This window comes from Pantherophis guttatus, chromosome 1, assembly GCF_059756535.1.
Source record: "Pantherophis guttatus breed Tessera chromosome 1, ASM5975653v1, whole genome shotgun sequence".
Classification (NCBI taxonomy): domain Eukaryota; kingdom Metazoa; phylum Chordata; class Lepidosauria; order Squamata; family Colubridae; genus Pantherophis; species Pantherophis guttatus.
In genome coordinates this window covers 209,968,525-209,979,196 of record NC_142063.1, presented here as the reverse complement: position 1 = coordinate 209,979,196, position 10,672 = coordinate 209,968,525, and the positions used below count along the sequence as shown (strand labels likewise).

The 10,672-nt window shown below is 46.6% G+C and overlaps 1 protein-coding gene across 3 annotated transcripts; it reads left to right on the top strand.

The window, feature by feature from the left end:
* The first annotated feature begins 604 nt into the window (after positions 1–604).
* On the top strand, positions 605–8,409 carry MYCN (MYCN proto-oncogene, bHLH transcription factor). 3 transcript variants are annotated; one of them, XM_034432131.3, is made up of 3 exons: positions 605–2,037; positions 3,968–4,886; positions 6,878–8,409. In XM_034432131.3, exons 2-3 carry the CDS (start codon positions 4,073–4,075, stop codon positions 7,480–7,482), a joined length of 1,419 nt encoding a protein of 472 aa, XP_034288022.2. In that variant the 5' UTR covers positions 605–2,037; positions 3,968–4,072; the 3' UTR covers positions 7,483–8,409. The 3 variants fall into 3 exon arrangements, with proteins under 3 accessions (XP_034288022.2, XP_087738494.1, XP_034288021.2); XM_087882368.1 differs by having other exon boundaries at positions 771–1,178; XM_034432130.3 differs by lacking the exon at positions 605–2,037 and adding an exon at positions 2,529–3,768.
* The last annotated feature ends 2,263 nt before the right edge of the window (positions 8,410–10,672 follow it).

Here is a 10,672-nt window from a genome sequence, read left to right as displayed (position 1 = left end):
ATCTCTGACTGGCCCCAGAGTGGGGTGGGAATGAAGATTTTGCAATATCCTTCCCCCAGGAGTGGGGAGGGAATGGGGATTTTGTAGTATCCTTCCCCTGGAGTGAGGTGGGAATGGAGATTTTACAGTATCCTTCCCCTGCCACACCCACCAAGCCACACCCACAGAAGCAGTAGTAGTAAAATTTGGATTTCACTACTGGTTTACTCCCAAGGAAATGTCCACAGCATGGCTGCAGACCCTGAGCCACCAGGACTCCCAAGTGAAAGCAAGGATGGGCCCCCTCCTCCAGCAAGGATGTAAAAGTTGCCCCTGATTTATAATAACGGGGATAATTAAATTCCCTGAGAGGAATGATGCCAACTGTACATTTCGGGAAATCAAGTTGCTTTTAGTTCAATTGAATTCGACCTGTCCACTTTTTCCTCCTGGCCTATGGATTATTGGAACTGCTCCTCTCCCCCCCCCATCCCCAAAACACACATACTCAAATAGTTATTCAGATGCCCACACCAATGAGATTCCTTATGGCTTCATCAAGGCTTCCCCCCCCCCAAACACACACACCATCTTTTAAAGTGGGGTGGGTTGTTGTTGTTGTTTTGCGCACTCCTCTATTGAACAGCGGGAACCCCTGAAACTTTTCGAGGAGGAGGAGGAGGGCAGAGCCACCCACTCACCCACCCTATACTTCATCTACCTTCAGCCCCGGATCCGTTCCTCCACCGGGGGTGGAGGGGGACATCCGCAAGATGTCGCTTTTTTTTATTATTATTATTGCAGAGCAAAGCTGGGTCACCGTGCAAAAGCCTGGCGCGTTCTTTTCCAGACGGTGTCGTTACGGTAGCGGGGAAAGGCGCGGGTGTGTGTGCGTGTGTCCAGCCAAGGATGTACACAACCAAGGAAGCTTTATCTAATCGGCCTTAGGAATCGGTAGTTCCCCTACCCCTCCCATGCCTCACCCCCGTCTGAGCCTTTCGGGCAGCCCGTTGGACAAAGGTGCTGCTTTGCGGCGCGATTCTAGCTCCCATTTTACTCCTCGCAACCCGGGACTCCCCGACTCCCTGTAATTATGGTCCTTCTCCTCCGTCCCCGTCCATCTGGCCTTGCCTGCCTCCTCCTCCTCTTGCTTTTTAACGATCGGCTGCAACGTTTCAAAACCGAACGGAAACCATTAGGTAAATGAAGACGAGCGGGATGATGACCCCGCGATTGCTTGCTTCCCCTGCAGAAAGCATCGGCTGCAACAGGAGGGCACTGGGGAGGGGAAGGGGGGTGGGTAAGAGACAAGCGCCGGGGAGGGCTGTTTTTTTGCAAGGGGTTTCCCTCCCGGGGTATTCCGGAGCCAGGATCGGACAAGGCAGCGCCTCGGTTGTTGCCATTGCAGCAAACGGAGGGGAGGGCGGGAGGGAGGCGGGGAGGGCAGCTTCGCAAAGTGCGCGAACCCGCCCAAGATCAGCCGGTGGCATCGGAGTAAAGTAAACCCAGCGGGAGTGCAAATCGCGGCACTTTGCATTTCTCTCTCTCTCTTTTTTTTTTTTCCCTCCCTTTCCTTTCCTTTTCTCTTTTTGCAAGCCTCTACGTCTCCTTCCCAAGAATAAAGAGGCAGTAAGCAAAAGGGGTTTTTTTTGGCGCCAAATGCTTGGCACCTCCCCTGGCTCTAGTCTATGGAAATCAGGGAGGTGGGGTTAAGTTTCTTTCGCTCGCTCGCTCCTACCCACCCACCCTTTCCCCCCCCCTCCTCGGGTGTGTCAGGAATTTTTTTTTTTTTAAGTTAATAATATACAAGAGGTTCAAACCCCACTTAGTGACAGTCGTCTGTCTGCAAGCGCGGGGTGAATGCAGAGGGGTTTTTTTTTTAACACTGGCCGGGGGAGAGGGGGGGGGAGCGGCGATTGGGCTGCTGGCGCTCTTTAAAGTCCTAGATTCGAGACGACCATCTGCATTAATTCAAGCCCCTTCTGCTCTTCTCCCCCGCGGCCGCCCCTCTGCCTTGCAACAACCGCCGCCGCCGCCGCCGCCGCCGCCAGCCGGGAGGTAAGAAGACAAGGGAGATCATGCAACGTAACCTTTGGGGAAACGAAAGAAAATTTGGGGAGGGGGGGGAGCGGACGTGAGAGAAAGAGAAAGAGAGAGAGGGGGAGGAAAAAGGAGGATCGGAGAGATCGGTGCCACCCTCGGGATAAGAAAAGGAAGAATTTGCGATCCGCGTTTTTGCTTGGGTTTCATTCATCAGAAGCCAATGGAGAAACAGCCGCTTCCCGCCCCCCCCCCTCCCCCTTGGTCCTCGATGTTGCTGCGGTCGGTAGAACCTTTCTTGCATCTGGCCAGATGTTTCAAGCGCCTTTCCGCGGCTTCTCTCCGCTCTCCCCCCCCCACCACACACACACACACACTCCCCGCGCCCCAATGTCTTGATAGCAAATTAATACGGCTTTTGGAACGGGAGAGTTAAGAATACCGTACAATAGTGAGAGTGATCGGGGGGGGGGCGGGGCAGGCGATCGAGAGCAGCTGGGATCGCGGCTGCTGTTTGGGGAAGATTTTTGCGCGCGCGCGCGCGTTTGTGTGTGTATCCGCGCGCGCGTTTTCTCCGTGGGAGGGGGGGGGGGTTGGAGAAGAGAAAATGCTTTTTTAAAAAAAAAAATATGTTTTTTTTTAAATTTATTTTAATTTCTGAGCGATGGTTGTTAACCGGCGGACCGTTTCCCCGTAAAATGCCCCAAGCTCGCTTCTTTCACGCCCTTCCCTGGTTTTTGTCTTACCATCCCTCCGTTTTTTGTTTTGCTGTTGTTGTTTTTTTTTCCCCTTTCTTCTTGGCGCGGCTGGCCGTAAGCAAAAGTTGCCCAGCCCGTTTCAAGACTTCCGAGCCTTTACAACTTAACTTAAAAAGAGGTACCTCACGCGCGAATCCCTGAGGATTGAGGATGGGAGAGGCGAGGTGGCTCGCCGACTTTAAGCCGGCCGGTGGTAGTTGTGTCTTTTTGGTGGTTTCGGGACGGTGAACAATGGAAATAGGACGGGAAAATCGCAGTTTTCCTTCTTTTTTGGGGCGGGGGGGGGAGTAACGCCGTGTGTGTGTAAAAGAGCAACGCGGACGCCCCCTTTTTCTTTTTCATCCCGGGGGGGGGCATCCTCTTTTCCTCCCACACCTCCCCACTACCGCCTGTAATTTTGTGCGTGTGCAAGTGCCCGCGGACCCCCCCAAAATAATAATCTTTTCCGGTTATCTTATAAAAGGTGTTTTTGTTTTTGTTTTTACCCGGGTCCGGGTGAGTGGCGGGGTGCGCGTGTGTGAATTTCCTTCTGTTGCATAATGCTGCTTGGCTGGGTGACTTCCTTTCCCCCCCCCCCAACCCCTCTTTCCTCCTCCACCCCCCCCCCCTTCCTCCTATCTCTGCGTGTGTGGGTTTCTGGAAGCGCTCTGGCGAATGAATGGAATGGCAATTTGCAAAGTAGCCCTGAGCGCCTCTCCCCCTCCCTGTTTTTTTTTTTTTTTTAAACATCCGCCGCCGTCCTCCTTTTCCCTCTCCTGCATAGACTACAGATGACAAAAGGAGGAAGAAACTTCCTCTTTACTTTGCTTTGGAATAGCCAGCAGGCTTTTTTTTTTCTGCAGGGCAAATGCTGGAGGAATATTTTGCTCCTGGGTCTGGGGAGGCTCCGAAAACCCTCTTTAAGAAGGGGGTGTGGAGGCTTCTGCCCTTCTTGCTGAATGGTCCTTGTTAAAGATTTTTTTTCCCCCTGCATTTTCTTTCTTAGAAGAGAGTAAGTAAGCAATAGGATGTGGGTTAATGTTTCTTTCTGTGGGCTTAAGACTCTTTCATTGAAATGTTGATTGGTCTGGTTTCAAAAAGAAAAGAAACCCAGGCTTATCATGATGGATCTGCGGGGCGGAGTAGGTGTGCCTTTTCTGCCTTTTAAATCTAATTCGTATTTTTTTTTTCCCCTTCCTGCTTAATTTCAGGTTCTGCTAGGAAGGGGTGTCTTTTCTCACCCGGTGGGAAACAAACATTTCTCTCTTCGGTTGTAATATCCTAATTCAGGATCCCGACGGAAGCAACCAGCGGAGATGCCAGGGATGGTCAGTAAAAATTCCGATCTCGAATTCGACTCTTTGCAGCCCTGCTTCTATCCAGACGAAGATGATTTTTATTTATGCGGTCCCGACTCTGCTCCTCCGGGGGAGGATATCTGGAAAAAGTTTGAGCTACTGCCTACGCCTCCTCTGTCTCCCAGCCCGGCGAGTCTGCAGGAGAACCCCCCAGGAGGAGCCCCCGTGACATGGGGAGGAACGGCTCTAGGGGGATACCGAACCAGCGACCCTCTGGATTGGGCATCCGAGTTGCTGCTGCTGCCCCCCGAAGCTGACCTGTGGGGCAGCGGCGATGGAGGAGACTCCTTCGAGATGGGTTTGGGCGAAAGCAGCAACCTCAACGCCATCATTATTCAGGACTGTATGTGGAGCGGCTTTGGGACCAGTGATAAGCTGGAAAGGGCAGTCCCCGAGAAGCCACAGACTAAAGGAGGAACAGCTGGAGCGCCTGCCCCAGCTGGCTCTGCCATTCCCCCAGCTGCCCTCCCCTCCAAAACCAGCCCTGGAAACAATAGCGGCAGCCAAGCAGAGCTCAACAATTCCGTGTCAGAGTGTGTGGATCCAGCCGTGGTTTTCCCTTTCCCCATTAAGAAGCGAGATCCCCCAGTCCCGGTCTCCTCTGGAGGAGGAGGAGGAGGAGGAGTGGCAGGGGCCCGGGTGAGCATGAACTGCAGCGGTGGCTTTGCTCAAGGGGTGGCCACTCCTGCACCCCGAAGCAGCCACCACCCAAGTATAAATAGTGACAGCCGGGCCAACAACAGTTCGGGAGACGACACACTCAGTGATTCTGGTAAATAACCACATCCTTTGTTATGTGTGGGCGCTGGGAGGAGGTTTCATGGGGACTCATAGACCAATACAATCTCCCTTTAAAAAAAAAAGCATAGTAGGTGGGATTTTGATGGGCACTTTACATCTTTTCCAACAAAGGTGGCAGCAGGAAATTGGTGGCCTAAGAGACACCATCAGATGTTGTCTCCCAGGGACCTTACGGAATAAGGGGACTGCATGCTTGTTTTACTCTGCCATTCCTTTTTGTAGCCAGATTAAACTGAGCTTTCACTACAGTTCTACACCTACAAACAAGTATAGTGCAGCATCCACCGAAGAATCTAAATTTTAGAGCGCAGTGGTTTCAGGATGGGTTTGACAACTGAGTCTAAAAGGAGGGAAGGAAGTCGGTGGCTGCTGTTTGCAGAGGGAATTATCCGCTGCAGAACAGCAAATTTTATTAGAGGCAGATTTAAGGCAGCACTGGGACAGATGTGGGCAAGGAAGGAAACTGTTGTTAACCAAATAAGATGCTTCTACAATTGTATGGGTTTAAAATGTTGATAGGGTGAAACTGAGCCAACATTAATGAAGTAAACCCTCCAGCTAAGAGCTGGGTAGTGGCAGAACATATAATGCAATGGCACTGATTTGATAAGGAAATGATGTAGATTATAGTCCAGTTGTGTTTTTGAAAATAGTCTAAAGTTCAAAACTAGCACAAGCCCTAGAGACTTTTCATGAGTTCCTTTCATTAGATCCCTCCTAGATGTGTGGCAAAACGTCGCCAGTAGATGGCAGTATGTTTTTCTCTCCCGGCTGAGTATCTAACAAAAAAAGTTTGCTTATGGGACTCTCCCAGCATTTTGTCCCTTGCAAAACATTTGAACGTTGACGATGGATGAATGAAATCTATTTTAAAAACCTACAGCACCACTATGTTAAGCACCACACAACTGTTAACTGCATTTATTATTATTGTTGTCCAAAATTGTACTTTTCCTGAGTATTGGACAAAACAGGCTTTTTTCAGCAAAAATGACTTCTGCTTGGTTGACTTTGCAATTTAATAAGATTTCGAAAGAAACGCTCTGTAAATTATATGAGGCTTTTAGCAGGCTTGGGGGATTTAAATGGAACAAAATATAGAATGCTGGCTTTAAATTCAGCAAAATGCTTATAATCTCAAGGGGTGGAGAGGGAAGGAGAATCCAGTGCGACAGTAAACAGTTTCTTGTCTGTAAATGATAGGAGGCATATGACCATAATCATAAACTTGACGATCAGCCTCCTGTTTCAAAAGATTCACTGCCTCCTTCAAGTCTGAGGTTTGACAGCTTTCAGCAAGAAGGCTTCCTCCTAACAGCTGTCTTCTTGGCAATAAACCAGAACTTTGGCTTAAAGGGACTGAACAACTGGGACCACTCTGCATTTTCAGAGAGAACAATTGCTTAGTTTTCTAGTCCTTTTTTCAAAGAAATGGAATGGGTCCCAGGAGAGGTTTCATGTCTCTCTCTCCCTCCTTCCCCCTCCCCCCCTCTCTGTGTGTATGAGAGAAAGAGAGATTGAGTATGTGTGAATGAGAAGGTTTGTTAACTTTCTCATATAATATAATGAATGCATTATATCTGCCTTGTGAATCAATTTTGTCCATGCAGTTCAATTCAATAGAACAATTCCATAAAATTCAGATTAAGGGTTTCTTTTTTCTTTATGCTCTTTTTATCCTATAACCAGTTGGACTGTAATTTTATTTACTTATTGGTCTGATCTTTCTGATCTCCAACTATGTCTCCTTTACTGATAGCTTGATGGCATAGGCATGGGATCTGTGGCTTGAAGCATGCAAATTGTATTCTGTGTCTGGAAGCTGCCCTTTTTCCTGCCTGCCCTTCCTGCTTTAAGATTTCTTAAGAGTTTATCCATTGGCCTTTCCTAATTAATGCAGAATGTCTTAAGTATGCTTCCCTGGAGTTGTAATGTCTTGACCTTTTGTCTTTCCAATAAAAGATGAAGATGAGGAAGAAGAGGAGGAGGAGGAGGAGGAAATCGACGTGGTCACTGTGGAAAAGAGGCGCTCTTCCTCCTACAAAGCTATCACCACCCTGACCATTGCAATGCGTCCCAAGAATGGCACTCCCTTTGCCTCGATGAGAACTCAGCCCAATGAAGTCATCTTAAAGCGCTGTGCCCCAATCCACCAGCAGCACAACTACGCTGCGCCTTCTCCTTATATCGAGAGGGAAGATGTGCCTCCGCCCAAAAAGCTAAAAAACGAAGCAGCGCCTCGTCCAGCAAAGCCAGTGACCCAACCAAAGCCCAAGAGCTCCAGCCCTCGCAATTCGGATTCAGAAGACAGCGAGCGCCGACGCAACCACAACATTTTGGAACGGCAACGGCGTAATGATCTGAGGTCGAGTTTTCTGACATTAAGGGACCACGTGCCCGAACTGGTGAAAAACGAGAAGGCCGCCAAAGTGGTCATCTTGAAAAAAGCCACTGAGTATGTCCATTCCCTGCAGGCTGAGGAGCACAAGTTGTTGTTGGAAAAGGAAAAACTCCAAATCAGGCAACAGCAGTTGATAAAAAAATTAGAACATATGCAGACTTGCTAACGTGAGGGTTGAAAACAAACAAACAAACACCTGACCTTTATATATTTGTCTGATCTGGACAGCTATTGCCACTTTGCACATTTTTGATTCCTTAAAGAGAGCTATGTTTTTTTGACGTTAAGAATGTTGGTTTTATTTTCAATCCCGTCTCTTGCGTAGATGACACCACCTTGTTACCTGAAGGGGAGATCAGATTGGATGTCCTTCTCTGGAATTGAAGAGACTGCCAAACCACGGTGGAATGGCTTTGTGTGTTTCATCTTGGAACTGTCGGTGTTCTTGCAATGTTGTGAGCGTTGGGACTTGCTTATGACATCCAGTTGAGTTGGAAACATTCATTCCATTTTAATGGTGCTTATGTTTTACAGGTGTTACGGGGCAAAACCATGTTATACCCAGGGGGAAGGGAACCGCCTGTGTAAATACCATATACACGTTTGCCTTTTGTACACGTCTTGGGTTATGAGAGGTGACTTTTGCTACCAATATTAGACTGGAAGTTCATACCTAAGTACTGTAATACCTCAATGTTTGAGGAGCATGTTTTTGTATACAAATATATTGTTAATCTCTGTTATGTACTGTACTAATTCTTACACTGCTTGTATACTTTAGTATGATGCTGATACATAACTAAATTTGATACTTATATTTTCGTATGAAAATGGTTGTGGAAAGTTTTGAGTAGATATTACTTTATCACTTTTTTGGACTAAGAAAACTTTTGTAAAGAAATTTACTATATATGCCTTTTTTTTCCTAGCCTGTTTCTTCCAGTTAATGTATTTGTTAATGTTTGTTGCATAGAACTGGGTAATTGCAAAGTTCTGTGTTTAATTTCTTCCAACGATGTACATTTAGTGCTGCATCTTTATAGCACTTTGAAATACCTCATGTTTATGAAAATAAATAGCAATTAAATGATAATGCTACTTATTTCTGAAAATCTTTATGACAGAAGATTTCCTATATTTATTGCTTCATTTATGGCAAATAATACCTGTATGAATGCAAAAGATGTTCCTTAAAGGCATTGCCCTATATTCAGTTTCTGTCTGTCTGTCTGTCTATCCATCCATCCATCTATTTACCTACCTACCTACCCATCATCTACCTATTTGTCATCTATCATCTATCTGATTTTGGATTAAGTCCAATATAAATTGGCTTTGGCTTAATATACAAAGATTGGGAGCGGGGTCATTTAATTGGAAAATTAAAATCCAGCAATGGATTTTTTTTCCTTTAATGTGTTGTGCCCCAGAATTTATTATGCTCAATGAATTCCAAGTTGACCTAGAGACGGCCAAGTGCTCTTGCATTTCAAGTTTATAAATGTTAAAAGGGTTTTGCTAAAGTAGTTTCTCTGCATACATAACCAAAAAAGTTGAGGACATCGCCCTATGACACATCAGCTAGTGTGATAGGTCACTATGTTTCTAGGCAAAGCTCATCTGTTCCTTGGGGGTTCTTTTTCTCAAAAGATCCTCTGGCAAAATGCACGAACCTGTCATCTGAAGCAGCACTTTCACAGGAGCAAGATTTTGCACTTGTTCAGCGTATACCCTTGCAGCTCTTTTTTTTTTTTCCTATCGCAGTCATAGCACTGATAAAAGAATAACAACCACAACACAGCTGAATATTACAAGATCTGAGCTGCAAAAGTCTGACTAGCCACTAGATGACAACAAAGAGTTAAGAGTTTTCAGTGTCTTTACTGCCATCTACTGGTCCTATAGAGTTTTGGTAGCTGTACTGTAAAACTACAGTACACCTATGGTTGAAAGGACAGCGCTCTTCTTCCTACATCAACTGAACAAAAAGGTATCTAGCACGGTTCTATTGGCAGTTCCACAATCCGTCAAAAAGCTTTCCATGGCTCATTATCTGAAAGCTTCTAATTTACTCCCTGTCTCATTTTTTGGAATCTCAAATCATGGATAACAGAAATTTGTCCCAATTCCAATGACCGAAACCATGCCTCATTCTTATAAATCCCGTCCTTTCATAGAATCATAAGACTGGAAGGGACCTCGGAGGTCTTCTAGTCGACCCCCTTGCTCAAGCCGGGGTCTATCCCAAAGAGTGAGCAATTACTCCCTCTTTGAATTGGAATAATTATAAGGAGCTAGGAAGCCTGTATCAAATAAACTATAGTTATCGTAATTCCTATTTGCCACACGTGGTGAGGGATGGTTGCATGTCTGGTTCTGGTTTTAAGGCATGTTAGGGCTTGTTGTAATCACAGTTTGTTCAATTTTTTTTTTTGCTTTAATTTATATGCCGCCCTTCTCCGGAGACTCAGGGCGGCTTACAATGCGTTAAGCAATAGCCTTCATGCTTTTGTATATTTATACAAAGTCAGCTTATTGCCCTCACAAACTGGGTCCTCAATTTACCTACCTTAGAAAGGATGGGAGGCTGAGTCAACCTTGAGCCTGGCGAGATTCGAATTTACAGTAATTGCAGACAGCTGGTGTTAATCACAATGCTATCAGTCTGCTGAGCCACCAGGCCCGTTCAATTAAGGTAACAACAAACTGGCTGAGTTCAGACACATACAATACCCGTGATGGTGAACCTATGGCATGCATGTCTGAAGTGGCATGCAGAGCCATGTCGCCTGGCATGCGTGGCATCGCCCATTCCTTTTCTAGGTTTCAGGCGTGCATGCACATGCGACAATCAGCTGGCTGGTGCGCATGCTCACGCAGGAAAATGGAAGATCGGCTCTCCTAGTTTACAGCACTACTGCATGCAAAAAGGCCAGCTGATTGTCTGAAACCGGAAGTTCAGTAGCTGAAACCGGAAGTTCATTTTCAGGTGCGCGCATGTGCCCTGGGCAGCTCCTCTTCCAGGTTGTGGCCCAGACACACATGCTCTCTTTTAGGCACTCGGTGCCAAAAAGGTTCGCCATCACTGTACTATACTAAGCCAAGACTTTATAATCAGTGTTGGATAAGCTATGGTGGATAACTTCACACATTACATTATCATCAAAATAAATCACATTATGTAAGACAACTTTCCCCAAATCTGCTGCCTTCGGGATATGCAGATTTCAACCTCTAGAGACTTGGCCATGGCCACTTGCCAGAAAACTGAAGTTTGGAGTTGAGTCCACACATCTGGAAGCCACCCAGCTTGAAAAAAATCTTGATTTAGCATGTCTAGGTCAGTCATAGCGATG